At 37.1% G+C, this 19,366-nt stretch overlaps 1 protein-coding gene across 2 annotated transcripts; it reads right to left on the bottom strand.

The window, feature by feature from the left end:
- Positions 1-955: 955 nt before the first annotated feature.
- On the bottom strand, positions 956-19,128 carry LOC131531639 (isocitrate dehydrogenase [NAD] subunit gamma, mitochondrial-like). Of its 2 annotated transcripts, XM_058762557.1 has the most exons (13): positions 18,837-19,128; positions 18,485-18,532; positions 17,693-17,790; positions 17,488-17,603; positions 16,469-16,529; positions 16,251-16,383; positions 16,039-16,172; positions 15,792-15,894; positions 14,672-14,818; positions 14,498-14,592; positions 14,249-14,309; positions 13,949-14,068; positions 956-1,188 (listed from the first exon to the last, which is right to left on the bottom strand). In XM_058762557.1, the coding sequence occupies exons 1-12, from the start codon at positions 18,906-18,908 to the stop codon at positions 13,964-13,966; spliced, it is 1,173 nt and encodes a 390-aa protein (XP_058618540.1). In that variant the 5' UTR covers positions 18,909-19,128; the 3' UTR covers positions 956-1,188; positions 13,949-13,963. The 2 variants fall into 2 exon arrangements, with proteins under 2 accessions (XP_058618540.1, XP_058618539.1); XM_058762556.1 differs by lacking the exon at positions 956-1,188 and having other exon boundaries at positions 13,243-14,068; positions 18,837-19,125.
- Between the last annotated feature and the right edge of the window lie 238 nt (positions 19,129-19,366).

A 19,366-nucleotide genomic window follows, 5' to 3' on the forward strand; every position in this document is an offset into this window, starting at 1 on the left:
TACAGGTAACTCCAGACTGTCTTTGATCATCCTGGAGGTGATCATTGGCTGAGCCTTTGCCATTCTGGTTATTCTTCGATCCATTTTGATGGTTGTCTTCCGTTTTCTTCCACGTTTCTCTGGTTTTGCTCTCCATTTTAAGGCATTGGAGATCATTTTAGCTGAACAGCCTATAAGTTTTTGCACCTCTTTATAGGTTTTCCCCTCTCCAATCAACTTTTTAATCAAAGTACGCTGTTCTTCTGAACAATGTCTTGAACGACCCATTTTCCTCAGGCTTTCAAATGCATGTTTAGCAAGTGCTGGCTTCATCCTTAAATAGGGGCCACCTGATTCACACCTGTTTCTTCACAAAATTGATGACCTCAGTGATTGAATGCCACACTGCTATTTTTTTTAACACACCCCTTTCAACTAATTCAACTAATTGCCCAATTGCACAGCCTTAAGAGGGTCCATATCATGAATGCTGGGTCTTGTTTGTTTTCTGAGAATCTACTGCACCTACTGGTAACTTGTTTGCCACGTAGCAATAAAAAATATACTAAAAACCTTGATTATTCTGGTTAGTCACATTGTACTGCTATTATTTTGAACAATACTGTAAGAATGATCAACATTGATAATGAGAATACATTTTTTTCCTGAGTATCAAATCAGCATATTAGAATGATTTCTGAAGGATCTGGACTGTAGTAATGATGCTGATAATTCAGCTTAGGATCACAGGAATAAATTAAATTTTAAAATATATTAATATACAAAACAGTTATTTTAAATTGTAATAATATTTCACAATATTACTGTTTTTACTGTATTTTATTTAAAACAAAATGCTGCCTTGGTGAGCATAAGAGACTTCTTTCAAAAACATAAAAAAATCTTACCCACCTCAAACCTTTGAACAGTAGTGTATATATAAAAATAACAATATAAAAATACTATTTTGTCAGAGTACATGGCTATTTTTAAATAGCCATCATTAGACGGCTGTCTTCCAGCAGGGGCTAACAGGGCTATGCTAAATAGCCAAACCTTGACCTCTTGGATCTACCCGCTGATGGTCATTAGCATATGTTGTCTTTTGGATACTGCTGTGATGCTGCTCCCATCAGGCTTTTTAAGGAGAACGTTTTCTGTCATCATTTGCACCCTTATGTCGTTCCAAACCTGTATGACTTTTGTCTTCTGTGGAACACAAAAAGAGATATTTTGAAGAACACTGGGCTCTAAACAACACTTTACACCATTCATTATATGGAAAAGAAAAATGTCATCTTTTGTCATCTTCATGCAGAAAAAAATGCATACAGGTTTTAAGTTCTGAAGTTGCCAACAGCTAGACCAGCACTAACCAGCCTGAACCAACAAGGAAATTAATTAAACAGAGAGTGTGCATCACAGTGGATGTTCATGACAGGTGTTTCATTAGAGCAGAAGAGTACAGTATGGGTTCTGGCATATGTTGTCATGTTGCATTAGCAGAAGCCATTAGCTATTAAAAGGATTGTTCACCCAAAAATGAAAATTCTGTCATTAATTAATTACCCTCATGTCGTTCCAAACCAAAGACCTTCATTCATCTTCGGAACACAAATTAAGATATTTTTGATGAAATCCAAGAGCTTTCTGACCCTGCTGAACTGACACGTTCAAGGCCCAGAAAGGTAGTAAGGACATTGTTAAAATAGTCCATGTGACATCAGTGGTTCAACTGTAATTTTATGAAGCTACGACAATACATTTTGTTTGCAAAGAAAACAAAAATAACTACTTTATTCAAAAGTTTCTTCTCTTCAGTGTCAGTTTTCTCTGCATGTTTCTTTGCACACACAAAACGTATTCTTGTAGCTTCGTAAAATTAAGGTTGAACCACTGATGTCAGATGGACTATTTTAACAATGTCCTCACTAAAAAATATCTTAATTTGTGTTCTGATGATGAACGAAGGTCTTACGGGTTTGAAATGACATGAGGGTGAGTAACTAATGACAGAATTTTCAATTTACACATTTCAGCTAAATGTGTGGTTAAAAGCTTATAAAATACTGTAACTGGTTTAAGTAGTTCAGTACAGTCTCACGTAGTGAAGATGTAATGATGAGGGGAATACAGTTGTCCACAAGGACTTAACGGAAATGAGCGTAATGGTAAAAGAAGCAGATGGCTCACACTGCAGGTGCATGAACCGTGGAAAACATAAAGGGTAGCATGGCAAAAAGAGAACGAGAGGAGAGAGAGAGGTGATCATGATGAATGGAGAGGGCAGTAAAGGAAGACACTCCTGAACCCAGGAGAATCCATTCTGATGCATCTCAGGTCTCCACACAGCTTTTCTCACGAACGCCACTGAATTAAAAAATGCTGAGGAGGAGCGGAACCAACATTTATAAGCATAGTGCACACCTTCAGGCTTTAGATAAGACGTTTTTGGAGAGGGTATGATAAAGACCCTTTCGCTTTCTGGATGGGCAGTGTGGAGTTAATTTCAGCTGATAGGGCTAATTAATTGCCATTCAGTTAGCATCATTAGCATACGTGTGGGTGAGGGCCCATGCTAATCATTCAGTTGCTTGCATATCTCGCTGGACTTAACCAAATGACTCTCTCCATGAGGAGTTTTGTTTTTATCGAGTTATTTGCTACTGGGTCGTCACGAGCATTAAAAGTGCTTCATTAAGGCAGTTCGGTGTTTCTGTCTCCAATTTCCTTTGCTTTGTCTCCGTCTGTCGCATCCTATTTGCTGTCCGTTTGAACTACAGATTTTTGTATTTGCACTTGACAGCCTCTATCCGCGGCTGACATCATTATGTGAGTAGAGGAGCAAGGCTATGATGTATTTCTCTAGCAGATAGTAAAAGCTTTATGAAGGACTCCACTCTGCATTCATCTTGATAATCTGTAATTATGTTGTCAGGGCAACTGCTGTTGTGAAGTGGGACATCGAAGGATACATGTGGAGGAAGGTCAGTCGAGGGCACCTGGGGTGAAGTGTCTATGCAAAAGAGACTCATATATATATATATATATATATATATATATATATATATAAATAAAATATATTTTGGTAACACTTTATTTTAGGGTCTCTTAACTAGTTGCTTGTTAGCATGCATATTACTAGAATATTATCCATTTATTAGTACTAATTAAGCACATATTAATGCTTTATTCTACATCCCTAATCCTACCCAACACCTAAACTTAACAACTACCTTACTGACTATTAATAAGCAGCAAATTAGGAATTTATTGAGGGAAAAGTCGTAGTTAATAGTGAATAAGGTGTTCCCTATTCTAAAGTGTTATCAATATTTTTATTAAGAGCCATATTATGGCTATCTGTTTTACTGAGGTCCAAATCTGTTACCAGCCGTAGGATTATAAAAGCAGTGCAAACGTGGCAGTGTGGAAGATGATAGATAGATAGATATAGATAGATAGATATGGCATTAACTGGATTCATTTTATACTTAATATAAAATGAAGTAATAATAGTTGACTAATTTCTTACATCTCTCATCTCAATAGATATTGAGCCATTCATAATGCAGTCTAAAGCAGCAATTAGAGACAGACAGAGAGAGAGAGAGAAAGAGAGATTGTGTTTGAAGTACCTGAGTCTGTGCGTCTCTCAACAGTCTTTAGCAGCAGCACCTCTACTTATAGCAAAACTGTAAGTTTAACCGCTTCAAGAACAGCAATGTTACTCGCTTATTGAGAAATATCACATTATTGATAAAGTCGCTGGGCAACAATGATAATAAAATTCTGTCGTGTATGTTTTCGGATGTTTCTGTCTGTACTGTATGTGTGTTTGTTCGTATGAGAGAGCGTGAGAAGGAAAGCCTATTTTCAGTTGATAATAAAACGTAATTTCGGCATAATTTCTTATTATTTGTAAGATTTATTGGCTTAGTAATTGTTTGTGCATCTTCATAACTGAGGCTGATGCGATATGCATCATGATGCATAGCCAACGATATGATACATTAAAGATACATATAAGGCAGCTGCCGGTGCGATGTCATACGATTTACCCATATTACGTTGCAATGCGATTCGATGCAATATGATGCACTGGCTATGCAATTCAATATGGTACAGATAGATCGCTTTTATTTCTTTGGTTCAAACAGACTACCATGTTAATCTATATTCTATGTGACTCTCAGGACATGCCTCGGTCTCTGTACTGTTTTGATACGTCATATTCACGTAGCAGCAGTGGTGATGAAAGAACACACTTGAGAGACAGTTTAGAGAGGAGAAATCAATCTACATATAAAATACTGGTCACAAATTATTGGCCACTTTCTAAATAATAAAAGAATAAAAGTATACTACTACTACTACTACTACTACTACTAATAATAATAATAATAATAATTATTATTATTATTATTATTATTATTATATGTAAATAAATAATTTTTTACAGATGCAAAAATGTTAGAAATGATGCTTCGCAATACAAATGCCAATTTGTATCTGATACAAATATTTCAATCGATGCATCGCATCATTTATGCCGATGCACCGATGCAAATCGGTGAATCTTACCATTACTTACTGTTAGTTCTTTTGCTGTAAAGACCTTTGACTAAAAATAACTGAAATTGTTTGGTGAAGTGATATTGAACTGTAATTCAGTCAAGACCTGTCAGGAACTACTTTAGCCCTGTGTTTCCAGATGCACAGCTTAGAATGTTCGTCGACCAATCAGATTCAAGAATGGAACATCCCTGCTGTATAAATCTAATTTAGATATAGATATTATATTTGCCAGGACTGTAATGTCTCACAGTCATTTCAATATTTTCCAGCAAAGAATGCTTAAGCACAATACAAGCCAAAAAAAGCACATCCAATCATATGCAATCTCCATGGATCGCTTTATTATTATTATTTTACCAGAAAGTCAAAACCACATAGCGTGATGTGTTAAAACAGAAAGGGATAAAAGACGACAAAGAGCAGGAGGTGGAGAGGAGAGGTGTGGACGGATGGATTTGTTTGTTCCATGTGTAATTCAATAACATTTAATTCCTTTGAACCAAACCATTCCCTGAAGCTTCAAAAAACAGAGTGAACTATATTGATCATTGCTGCTTCTTTTACCATGGAGACATTAAATCAGCTATTAGTTTTCAGCAAATAATGAAAGCCTTGTTTATTACTCTCCGTCTGGTTTTGTTTAAGCTGTGGTGCCAAATACAGATTCAGACAGGCGACTGGAGCAGTCGATATCCTGTCTGCAAGCACATGAATGGAGAGGCTGCACGGGGTAAAGCAGGTCCTTTGAGGTCAAGAGATGGTCTGCAATAGGAAGAAGATGCCTTTGCGTGACACTCAGGGAATGCGCAGAATGGAAGAATAAAAGAGAGAACTGACTACAGATGAGGGTAGACAAATATGGATAGAGGAGGAATCAATGTGAGGAAATGTCATATGGTGAGGGGGGAGATGAACGGAGCGGATATTGTAATACTCAGAGGGTGCAAATTAGTACTTTCCTGTTTATCGGTAGGAAAATGAACAAGGAAGCAAACAATGTACGACTTCGGTGCAAGTGTGTGTGTTCTTTTATATAACAATAGACAAGAAGTTAATATTTAATAACTTACATTTTAGAGACATTGCCAATTACTTTGTCTAGTTCCCTCAACAAAATAGTTCCTAATGAAATCACAGCAGAATTAACTGTTGCGTGTCTCTAAGCAATATTCACTAATGGCATTGCTGAACAAATCAGTGTTTTTGAGAAAATCGGTTGAGGAAATGATTGAATGAATGGCTCAGAAAGGCAGTCACTTGTTTAGCTCTTTGCTGTTGGAAGAGGTGTTAGTGAGATCAGCAGGGGGTGCTCACCCTGTGGTCTATGTGGGTCCTTACGCCCCAGTATAGTGATGGGGACACAATACTGTCAAAAAGCACCGTCTTTCGGATGAGATGTTGAACCGAGGTTAAAAATCCCAGGATGTCCTTTGAAAAAGAGTAGGTGTGTATCCCCGGCATCCTGGCCAAATTCGCCCATTGCCCTCTGTCCATCATCATGGCCTCCTAATCATCCCCATATTCTGATTGGCTTCATCACTCTGTCTCCTCTCCACCAGTAAGCTGGTGTGTGGTAGGCGTTCTGGTGCACTATGGCCAGGTGGATGCTGCACACTGGTGGTGGTTGAGGAGATTCCCCCCTTCTATGTAAAGCGCTTTGAGTGCCTAGAAAAGCGCTATATAAATGTAAGTAATTATTTCACCTCTGATTGAAACAGTGTTTTGAATGAATCAGTTGAGTTGCATGAATTGCTCTGTAAGGCAGTCACTTATTTGGTTCCTGAATGAACCAATGTTTTTGAACAAATCAGCTGAGTAAATGAATCACACAGAAAGGCAATCAGTTACTTCATTCCTGAATGAATCTGTTTTTGAACAAATCTACACAAGTGATTGAATAAATCACTCAGAAAGGCAGTCACTTGTTTAACTTGTGAATGACTCAATGTTTTTGAGCAAATCAGTTGAGTGAATGACTCTAATAACTGATTAAGACAGTCAAGTGCTGCCAACTATTGGTGCAATGATGTAACCTGCAGAAAGAGTTACTAAGAAATCCCCACCACAGACAGACAGTCTGCCTGGAACACACAAACACAGACAAGCATAGTTACGCAAACAGTGAACAATCCCAGTGCTGTTGTTAGACAGTTATATCAGCGCTCTCGGAATGCAGCTCAGCCAGTTAAATTTGAGGACCAGAACAAACTATTGTATAATGGTGCACTTATTAAAAATTATGCTAGATTGACTTGCTGAGGTCAAAACAGTGCACCCCATTTACCTAAGACACCCTGGTAACTCTAAACACATGCATTGCCCACATACAGTACATACACACGGTGAGCACGGCATTCACAGTGACGTAACCGTGTGATGTCTGCCAAATATATGTTTAGAGATGATCACACATTCCAGGGGTGTCATGCACCTATTTTTCACTCAGCTCTGGCTTTTTTAATCTACTTTCTCCCTCTGTTTTAATGGCCACTTCTGATATATTCTGTCTGCCTTTCATTGTTTCTCACTCTCCCTGTAGAGATTTCAACAGGTGTCAGCGCACAGCTGCCAGTGTGAAACTACAGCCCCTGATATCTGACCCAACTAATGATCCGCAACATCTTTCATTACACGAAACACTTGCACGCACATCCACAGTTCCTTGCTTTGAAATAATAGGCTGGATCTTGAAAAACGATTAAACTCTGCATTAAAACATGAACCGTTTCCATTAAATGAATGCTAAACAGAAGCGCTGTCAGGAGAATGCAGTCATCTGTGAATGAGAGCATGAATGATTGAGTCACAGATCGCTCCTCTGCAGGTTCAGCGAGGTCCAAATATGTTTCCAGCCGTTGGATTATAAGAGCAGTGCACCTGGTGAGGCTGATGAAGGGGACAGAGGAACGGTGTGGAAAAACGGACAGATGGTGGCAGACATTCTTAGAGAGAGTGGGAAAGAGAGGAAGCCGTGGAAGGAGGGGTGGGGGGGTTGGAAAAACAGCAGCTGTTTGGCACTGAGGAACAGGACAACATAAGATGCTAAAATGAAAGCGCGCACAGCCAATGTAATGTTCTTACATAGCAGATCTCACCGTAAAGCCTGTTTCACACCGCATGCAAAATTAACAACTTCATGCTAATATTAACACTGTTTAACACATATTCACACTGCCCACGTAACAGAGGAATCCTGGTGAATGGAGGGTGCTAAATACACTAATGCTGTTTACAGTTAAAGGGATAGTTCACCCAAATATGAAAACCCTGTCAAGATCGCAGAATTTTCAAGATCACGCATACATCGTGGTACTCTCCAAAATGAAGAATTGCTGAATAAAGTCGTTATTTTTGTTTTCTTTGCGCACATAAAGTATTCTCGTAGCTTTATAAAATTAAGGTTAAACCACTGATGACGTTTCTGTGCCTTGATCGTGTTAGGACCCTTGCTGTCTATGGAGGATCAGAAAGCTCTCAGATTTCATCAAAAATATCTTCATTTGTGTTCTGAAGATGAACGAAGGTCTTACAGGTTTAGAATGACATGAGGGTGAGTAATTAATGACAGAATTTTCATTTTTGGGTGAACTATCCCTTTAATCTCATCGCTTTTATGATTTTTTTATGAGACTTTGTGACACTCATCATGGCTGCTGTAGGAGTGGAACAGTTGTTCAATTAATGGAGAGAATGCTAATGCACATTATCAGCCTAAAAAAATATTTGTGTGTGTGTGATTTTAGCTAAAGTAGGCAATATTATGAGGCCATTTTACCACATTTTATTCCTGATTGAAATACAGTATGTTTGAGTATTTTCACATTCAAGTACAGAGGAGCTATGTTTGCATTAATGGAAACAGCTGAAATTAAATTGCTGCTTTAATGACTTAAAGGGACTGCGTGACAAATAGGGTTTCAACGTCAAACCTGTTTTTTGCCACATGTAGCACATTAAAAAAACAAACAAAAAAAAACAAACAGAAAAAAATGCTGTTTCTCTGTAAAGCTAGTTGTCAATGTAATGTTTTTTCAGTATAGGGTTTTATGAAGCAACATAAAAATAAATGGACTGCACTACTCATCCATTGTTTAAAAAAATAAAAATAAATAAAAATACACCCATTGGGGTTGATTCAACTTCCAAAATTAAATTTTCTATTCAGTAAATCTGTCTGAATCTAGACCAGTGGTTGTTCAAAACAACTTTTCAAAGATATATAATATGTTTTAAATACTCATAAATCCAAGGCACTCGAGTAGTGTGAAACAATTTAACAGCCTTGGATTTACGAGTATTTTTGATGATACAAAAGAATCCTGAATCCAAAGAGCACCGATTTATGGATTTTTTTTACACCCCAGCAGCAGTTTTTTTTTTAAATATATAATATATTTTTGTTGTAATGAAAATTGATTTGAACCTTTATTTACAGAAATTAGGAGTGTAAATATATTTAAATAATTACATTTAAATAATTTTATCATTAAAGTTAAAATAATAAAATTATATTAGTTAATTTTATTTACAGTAGTTAGCATTTATATTCTTTATTTCCAATGAATATATATTGCGTTTTAAAAAATATATATATATTTTACTCACAAATTATCAGTGATTTCTACCTGATAAAATATTTTAACATGACTTGATAAATGTAGTCATTATAGAAATTTCCATGGCTTCTTGGGATTTTATTTATTTCTATGACTTCTCAGGTCTAGAAATCACACTTAAAATTTCCACATATGCTTTCCCCCCCAAGACTGTGGGAACCCCGGTTCTTAAATTAAAATAACAGTCAATGAGGGTCACTGGTGTTTGGTAAAGAGTTTTTGGCTCAAGATCTGCATTTAAAGTCACACCAGAGGTGTTCAGCTGGATTAGGACATGGCTTTCTGCAGACCAGTCAAGTTCTTCCACACTGACTGAATCAATCATTTCTTTTTGAACCTTGCCTTATACACAGAGGCATTGTCATGTTAGAATAGAAAAGGGTCCTGTCCAAACTGTTGCTTTAAAATTAGAAGCACACAATTCCCTAGAATATCATTATATGCTTAAACATTAAGATTTGTACTCATGGAAATGACTAAAGTAGTCAAACCTGTTTATTAGAAGGGGGTGACCCAACACTTTTGGCAATATAGTGTATTTATTTCATGCCAAGTATACTACAAAAATATTTACATATTTTTGTGCTTAACAAAAATACCCTGCAATTGTATTTTTGATATACTAAACTGGTATACTTAAAGTGGAACTACTGCAAGTATACTTTAGCTATACTTAACTTAAAGACCGATATTATTCAAAATTCATACAATCCTCATCAATAGTGAGATTAAAACACATTTTAGGCTTAAAATGTGCATTGGTTCGTAATGTAGATTTCAAGATGATCAAATTTGTAATAATTCTCAATGGACCACTCCTGATAACATTTTATTTAACTTATTAAAAGGAACACTCAAAGCAGTAATCCAGAAATGGCTTTATTCTATAGAGGCACAGCTAATGTGAAAGCATGCTGCTGCTTACGTGTGTGGTGTGAAACAGGCCTTGCGGTGAGACTGGAACGCTCGCACTCGCCCCTAATGTTACCATGGAAATAAGCAGTGGCCCTTGTAAGTTCCTGCTGGGGAATTGAGCACCTCCTGCTGTTGTTTCCATCATGGCTGGATCTATTGCGCACGGCCGCTGATGCTGATCCGGGATGACTGCAAGTCTCGAGGAGGGCAGCGGGTGTCTACACTAATTACTACAGCCTACGAGAACCTGCGTTGAGCAGCGTGATGGACAGACCGAGAGGGGAAGAGATGTACATGTGGAGGGAGGGAAAAAGGAAGAAGAGATGGAATGAATGCATACTTGGAAGAGTTAAAAAAAAAAAAAAAAAAAAAAAGCAAGAATCAGAGCAGTTACATGAGCATCAATAGACAGCGTGATCACTGGCTCCACCGGGCTTTCAACTGCCCTGCATTTTGGCAACATTTAGGTCAAGACGTCTTCAATTTTTGATGACATTAAGTAGTTGCATTGATGTAAATGTGAGGGTAAGGAAAGGTATGAAATCACAAATTCTGGTTCCCTTTTGGACAGAAAGTGGGAACAAGGCCAGCCTACATTATAATCATATATCCATGCACTTGACCCAAAGAAGGTATCCAATGGTGGATGAAGGTTTCTTGCGTGTTCGGTCTTTTCAGCACGCCAAGTTTTTAAATTTAGGTTAAATTCAAATCTGACTCCATTTTACTATCTAATCTGACTCCATTTTAATATGACCTCGAATTTAGATTGTCATATGAATTGGTTGTTTGTCCATTTCTAATTATTATTATTCTGACATTTGATTATTCTATTTAATGTCGGCTGTTTTATGTGGGCCCCACGATCACAGCAGTCTGAACATTAGCCAGAGGTTATGACTAATACTATTTAATAGGTCGCCCATGCTTACCATTCTTTAAATAGTAGTTCTGTTTAGCCCCCTGTAGTTAACCATGTACAACTTGAATAAAGCTCAAACAATACTCAGAGGTTATGCTAGTACCATATACCTAGCCCCCGATAGTTAATATAACTACGTACAACTTACTTAAAGCTGAGACAATAACCAACGGGTTATGACTGGTACTATGACTAGCCCCCCATAGTTAAAACATATGCCTTCACTTAATCTACTTGAGAAAACTATTTCAGAGCAAATCAGAATAAATCAAATGTAACAGTTTATTATCGGTCTGGTAAATATGTATTATGCCAATTACATAGCCAATTCAAAGATATCAAATCAATACAAGACATCAAAATCACAAAGATGAATCTAAGAGTAAGATGCATACCTGACTTCCGGCTACAGAAGGCCCTGATCTTCTTGCAAGATTTCCTTAAGTACTCAGCCCAAGACAAATCATCCCCCGAAATGGAGACAGGAACTAACAATTTGAATTTGTATTGATCAAGCCGAATTAAGACCTTTTGGGACAGATGGTAATTTGCATGGAATGCTCTACATTAATCAAAATATCTTTTAACTCTTAAGATCTGTATTATCTTTTAGTCTACTTTTGTAAGATTGAGACCATTGTACCACTCGCCCTGAGACTATTCAAATGATACCAAACATGACTGCAAATATTACTTGCATTCATGTAGAACATTATACTATTGACCATTCTGAGTGAACCAAGTGGAGGGAGGATGGGTGAGGGGAAGGAAGGGGATGAAAAGGAACTGATGCATATGTAAGAGAGGCGTTTTCCCACATTTTCTCTCAGTGGGATGTGGAAACCGATATCTGTTATGAATGAATGATGCATTTATATATCGCTTTGTGTATTGCCGTACACCCAAAGCGCTTTACAATCATGTGGGGGGTCTCTTCTCAACCACCACCAGAGTGCAGCATCCACTTGGATGATGCGACGGTTAATGCACTGTGTGTGTGTGTATCTGTGCATCTGTTAATGCACTGTGTGTGTGTGTGGTGTGTATCTGTGCATCTGTTAATGCACTGTGTGTGTGTGTATCTGTGCATCTGTTAATGCACTGTGTGTGTGTATTGTCCGTCTCAGAAGATAAAAGTGTATGAGGTTCTGTAAATCTTACAGGTTATACATCACATCTAATTTTCACAATTGAGTATTTTTCCTTTAAATAATATTAAATACGGTGACTAACCTGTCTAGTTGGCCACATTCCTGATCAGAACAGAACAATCGAAGTGTTTCTGAGAGACCGGCTGTTTAGAAGAGCCCTCTTCAGTTGGAATATGTCTTGTTTTTGAAAGCACAGTTACAGACAGCAAAATTACTTTTGGCCCTTTTCTGTTTGATTCGTGAGCTGTTTTTCTCTGTGTTGCTGGAGCTGAGATGCTGAAGCTGCTTTTCTCATTTTACTTCGGTACGCCGTTGTATATTACTAGAAAAGCGATCATAGCGGTCCGCCCATGCCCCTCTCTCCCTCCTGCTGTGAGCAAAGATTGCCAAATATTTTTTTTTTTTTGCCAATAATTCAAATCTTGAGGGGGAGGGAATGTATGTGTGATCAACAGAAAAATGAAATCAGTTTAACCCTGCTAAGGTCTTTGTTCATCATTTTTCCTTCCTTTTCACTCCTTTTTTGACATTCCATCAGTTTCCTTTTCATCGCCCTCTCGCTGGCAATGGCAAACTGTCTTTTTTCCACTCAATTGCCCTCTCATCAAGAGGGCGCGGTTACATTGATTTAATAACCACAGGGTGATATTAGTTCCTTTAAGGACTTTCTCTCCTTTGATGGATCTTTTTCCTCATCTGACCTTTTTGTTTCTCCTGCTTACAATTATATGAACTCCTGCAGGTCAAAAACACATGTTGCTGCTTGTCAAAGCTCACTAATTCAGCCAAATTTTGAGTAATTTCCCTTTCTGTGCATCATTCATAAACACAAAATGAAAAAATACTTGTACGGTTGGATGAACCAAATAAATAAATCAACCTCAAAAGAATGGCTGTTATTAATATCAATCATAACACGACGACTGCCAAAAATCTTTGCACAGCACTTTCACAGGCATGTGTTTTGGACAAGTATCTAAACCCTTAACTTTTGGTTTCCTAATTCACTGATGACAGATGTACTTACGCTCAACATTCCTACAGGATTCATGATGCAAAATAATATCTAATTGATGACTACCAAAGATGGAAACACTCAAATGCCATGTCAAAATTTATTTATAAATAAGAGTTTAGTTTATATTTTAAAGTGTATAAATGCATTCTTTTTTAATGAAAAAACATTCTGCAAACAGTCACTTGCGCTGAAAGTAAACATTACATGTAATATATTTCACTTTTTGCACTACAGCAGTCATAACTTTTTATAATACTCATAACCAAATGTCAAAAAGCATTCAAATTTGATAAAGCCGAAGTGCAGCATTTTAGTGCCACCTATTGGAAAATGTTTGTCCGTTAAACCAATCATACTGTCTATTTCACTTTGAACATGTCTTAGGAGGCATGAAGTTTGATGAAGTAATAGACATTTATTCATGAAAGTGTTTGGTGCATCATCAATTAACAACAGGCAATAAATAATAAATTAATAAGATGAAAACTTCAATACAGAACCTGTTGGGTATGAAATGAAATACACAGCAGCCCAGTCCAGTTCAGATAAAGGCCTTAACTCAACTTGATCATAACGGATAAATCACATCAGAAACATTTATACCACTAGATATATAGATTTATAGATTACAAAAGAAAAATATACACTATTTCAACACACTAGTAGCATCTTTTCATTAAAGAATTCACCGTGCGTCCTGTGTTTGACAAAAGCATTAGATCGTTTCTGTGTTCTCTGTGAGCTAGAGGTGTGTGTGAGGGTCAAGAACCTGCAGAAATGAAGTTCAGATCTGTTCTGTTGTGCGCGGTCCTCCTCTCTGGATCTCCTGCATAATAGAGTAGACCACCTCAGATGTAGTACCCTGACCTCCCAAGTCAACAGTCTGCAACTGCAGGGATATAGAGACATGTGAAAACAAATGACTACACAAGCAGTATGTGTTTAGTAGAGACGTAATACTGCAGATGTGTTAGAGTGGATAAAAGGGTATGAGCAATTGATTTGGCTTATCTTAGGTGAGATGAATTGCTATAGCTGTTTGACATAATGAGTGTGTATTGTATGATACCTGAGTTTCAGACAAAGTTCTCAGAACTGCCTTTCGAATCATCTTGGCGTATGCATGAAGCCTAGGAAAGAGGAAAGATAGCCCAGACGTGAACGTAATGCACAATTCCAGTCCTACAGCTAACTTTTTTGACTTTTTATGTATAATGATGTTTCATGTATAACGCATGAAGTAAATGTGGATTTAAAACCTCTAATATTAGTAAAACCTCCAATGAAACTGATCAAATTAATATTCATACACACATACTTTAAGTGGTCCAGCATCAGGCAGCTGGCCAGCAGTGTGGCCGTGGGGTTTGCAATATTCTTGTTAGCAATGCTTTTCCCAGTGTTCCTAGTGGCCTATATAAAAACAAAAGATATCACATGTGTTCTTTAATCACTCTAATGGCTGACCAGTACATGCTCTGTTCTTTCTTACGGTCTCAAAAACAGCGTAGTCCTTGCCGTAGTTGACTCCTGGTACCAGACCTGGACCTCCAACAAGTCCAGCGCACACATTGCTCACCACATTTCCATAGAGATTAGGCATCACCATCACATCAAACTGCTGGGGCTTAGAGACCAGCTACACCAAAAAAAAAAAAAACATATTCAAAATATTGGTTACACTTCACTTTAAGCCTTTTTATTATGCATTGTAAAGGCATAATGTACATTGTAATGCAATATTAACCAAAGTAAAAAAAACAACAACAACATTTTAATATGCAGATTACTTGTTACATTTGTTACAAAAGCATTACTTGTTACAATATTTATAAGATCTTGTAATACATTATAAGGTGCTATATACAAGGCATAATTTATGCATTAAAAATGATTTATAATGCATGATATATAAAGGCTTCCAGTAAAGTGTTGTTATTATATTCTATATATTGTCTAATAGTGTAATTATGTGTACCTTTTTTATTTTTTAAAGCATTTTAGGGGCATAAAACGCAAATTATGCTATAATCTCTATATAAAATGCATCTTTTTTTTGTTTTAATTAGGATTATACTGTCCCTATACAAACAAACCCAAAATAAACTATTATATCATGTAATACATAGAACCCAAAAAATACAATAAAATGCACTACCGTTCAAATCTTTTTCAAATATTTTGTCAAATACGCTTTCTATTTTAATGCATTTTTAAATGTAATTTATCCCTTTGTTGCAAAGCTGAATTTTCAGCATCATTACTCCAGTCTTCAGTGTCACATGGTATCATTCTAATATACTGATTTGCTGCTAAAGAAACATTTCATATTATATTTAATGTTAAAACAGTAGTGCTGCGTTTTATTTTTGTGGAAACTGAAATACATTTTCTCAGGATTCTTAACAAATAGATAGGTAGAGAGAGCAGCATTTCTTTGAAATAGAAACCTTTTGTAACTGTATAGTATGTCTTAACTGTCAGTTTCGAACTGTTTAATGCATCTTTGCTGTATAAAAGTATTAGCTTATTTAAAAAAAAAAAAATCTTACTGACCCCAAACTTTTGGACTGTAGTGTATCATGTACTTATGTAGTTCACCATTCATCTACCTGCATGGTGGTATTGTCCACAATCATGTTATCAAATGTGATATCAGGATATCCAGCCGCCACCTCTTTACAGCACTGCAGGAAAAGGCCATCGCCAAGCTTCCTATGAAGCACAGGAAAAACAATCCTAAACTAATTTGAACCTGTACCACAGGCAACCAATATTTCAGCAAGATATATGCAGACGTGTTTTTGTCTGGTGATTTGGCTGAAAGTAAAGCAGAGTTAAGAAAGAAGGGACTCTCACATGATATTAGCTTTATGTACTGCCGTGACCTTGCGGCGGCCTTTCTCTCTGGCCAAGTTAAAGGCATACTCAGCGATCCGCAATGACTTCACACGCGTTATGATCTTCAGACACTCCACCACCCCTGAAACATTCTGGAAGAGAGGAGACTTAAACTTGAGGAATGAGTGTAACTGGTGTCTTTAAACTATAAGAGACCCAAACACACGGACCTCATGCTCCAAGCTGCTGTACTCTCCTTCGGTGTTCTCCCTAATGATGATCACATCAATGTCTTTGTGGCGGGTCGGGACGCCAGGAAGAGACTGACAGTGCATGATATTAGCATACAGGTCTAAAGATGTGCTGTCGGAGAGTTAAAACCAGTCATATAAATTAACCCTCTGGATTTACCACAGATAAAAGGAAAAACAAATCCAAGTTGTCTTACCGAAGCAAATTGTTCCTGGATTTATGAGATGGAGGAAGGTTGTGATTAGTCTCCATGTTACCTGTAAAAGAATCTTGATTTATACACTGCAATTTAATGGAATAGTTCACCCAAAAATGAAAACCTGTTGAAACTTTACTCACCCTCGGGCTATTCAAGATGTAGATGCTGTATAAGAAACAAATCCATCATTAAGGCATTTTAACTTTAAACCGTCACTTCTGGCCAAAATACAAGTCTATAATTCATTATAATGCTTCCTCAAGTCTATGTCCTGTTGTCCTCTCACATCAAAATCAAGCTATATATTTGTTTAGAATCGTTTTGGACTGTTTTCGCTTGCAAACGGTGCTTGATCTGTGCAGATTTCTCTCCTGATTCAGACGAGAAGACATTTCAGCCAGAAGTAACGGTTGGTTAAAACACCTTGTTGAAGAATTTGTTTATTACGGACACGCAACTTTTCACTTCAAAAGACATTAACTGATGGACTGGAGTGGTGTGGATTACTTGTGGATTATTGTAATGTTCAGCTGTTTGTATTCTGACGGCACCCATTCACTGCAGAGGATCCATTGGTGAGCAAGTAACGTAATGCTAAATTTTCCAAATACGTTCCAATGAAGAAACAAATTCATCTACATCTTGGATAACCTGAAGGCGAGTAAATATTCAGCAAATTTTCATTTTTGGCTGAACTATGCATATTATGGCCGATAAGTTAAGTGGCGATATTAAAATTTTGTCTAAATACATTAAATATAATACAGTGAATTTTGGGATAACATACATGATTTAAATTAATATTGATTTTGAGATTTGCTAAAGATTTAACAGCATTATTAAATTATTCGTGTTTTTAAACGTTAACTTTGTTATATGATGACAAAGGTAATCAAAATGTAAAATTAAAGGAAATGAACAATTAAATATCCAAAGTAAACCAATAACTGATATGGTACCAATATATTTATGCAGCAAACCTTTCTGTGGTTGACGAAACATTTGTTCATGCTCACCCTTAAGTGCTACTCCATTACGTTTGATTGCAGTAACCGCATTATTAATGTCATCCTCAGAGGAAGCAGACGAATCCACCCTGACAATCTCAAAATCCACTGGCACACAGCAGAATCTGTGAATGTTATTGAATGACAAAAATATAAGGGCTCTTCTTTAGTGTTTTCTGGTGAAGTCTGTTTGTATCGAGCTTCATCTTCAAACCTGAAAAGCTCTCTGACGTGGTTCAGCAGTTCTGGTCCAATACCATCACCAGGGATCAAAGTCACCGTGTGTCTGCCTCCGTATTTAGCAGGAGGAGGCTGATGGGTAAAGATGCAAAACAGACCATTGACAAAAGAAGGGCAAAGGTCAAGCTCACAATATGAAGTCAAATCTCAGGTACAAGGAATATTTTTGTTCAGCTGTCACTGCTATTAAATTGCCATGTTGAGATTAATGCATCAAAATACAACACTTGTGTTTTCTTTTCTAATAAACTCTGAATTTATAATACCTGGAAGCAACATTGTAAAGCTGTTTACTGCTGCTTTGTTCATTGTATGATGATGTACCGAAACATCAAGCCCAAAAGTTACAAATCTATAGTTTGCAGAACCAGTACTCACAATAGTCTGGTCGTGGTGGGGTGACGAATCAGAGAGTAAACAGAAGTGGTTAGTCAGAGGAGAGAGTCAAATCCATTCTGCTTTGGTTATGCTTACACAAATAAGCTTACAAACACAGGAGAGAAGCAGAACAGGAACAGTGGAGATGCATTTAAGTGCTTAATTTAATTAAGATATTCCATTAACTACAATGAAGATGTTACCCAAAGTATATTACAGGCCCTAAATTAAAGTAATTTCAGATGAATAGAGAGAGGGAGTGAGGTGACAGTAAAGGGCTGCAGGAAAAGATTAGTCATGCTGTAATTAGTTTTCATTAAGTAAATCATCAAATGAAGGGCAATAGGGTCAAACATGATCATAAATCAAGACTTCAGCCCAAACTTACAGTATGTGAAGACTTCTTCCTCTGGCAACACACTGCAGGGCTTTTCAGCTGTCAATATTAGATAACAGAGAAAAGAAAAATGTAATAAGCAGTCTTCATTTTAAATTAATAAAATATCTAATTCTAAACTGCTTCATAATTTTAAACATAGCATGAATTGTGCAAGTGAAATCTAAAATATCTCAATAAACGCATTGATGGCACCTGTTGCATCTGTAAGCAGTCAGTGACCTTGTGCAAGTAAGAGCACTTTTCCCCGACCTGACTTTACAAATATCTGTTTCTATATTCTGCACACGGTAAACTAAATGCGCTTGACATTTGTTGACTGATATTTGAAGCGGAGGCTTACGTTGTTCAGTCCGGTCCATGGCTGCAGACGCGTTGGGAAGAGGACGAGCGCTGATCTCGCTGATATGGACATTTTGGATCGAGTTAAGCTTGCCGCTCCAGCATCAGCAAACAAACCGAAATAAATGCCGCCGTGGGCTCGGTTTGAACCAGCGGCGCTGTTCCACAATCAGCTGAAACAAAACTCGGGATTTAACTGTTATAACCAAACACTTTTACTTTGGCGCGCTCTAGTGTAGTTTATGTGAATGTTTTATTTTTTGTTGAGGTGTGCAGACCTGACGTCAGTTTGTAGGCCAACCCGATCACCGAGGGGTTTTTACTAGAATAACGTTTTTCGATCCATGAGTAAATTATGGTAATTAATGTTACTTGAAGAGACTTTTACGTTTTGTACTACAACATAAATGACATACAGTCATAGCGCTAACTTTTTACGTGAATGTGCTAGCATGTCGCTACAAAAGGACTACAACTACCAAAAGGATGTGTGTTTACGTGAAGATTCAGATCGTTAGGCCTAGTGCTTGT

The sequence above is a fragment of the Onychostoma macrolepis genome, chromosome 23 (assembly GCF_012432095.1).
Source record: "Onychostoma macrolepis isolate SWU-2019 chromosome 23, ASM1243209v1, whole genome shotgun sequence".
Lineage (NCBI taxonomy): Eukaryota > Metazoa > Chordata > Actinopteri > Cypriniformes > Cyprinidae > Onychostoma > Onychostoma macrolepis.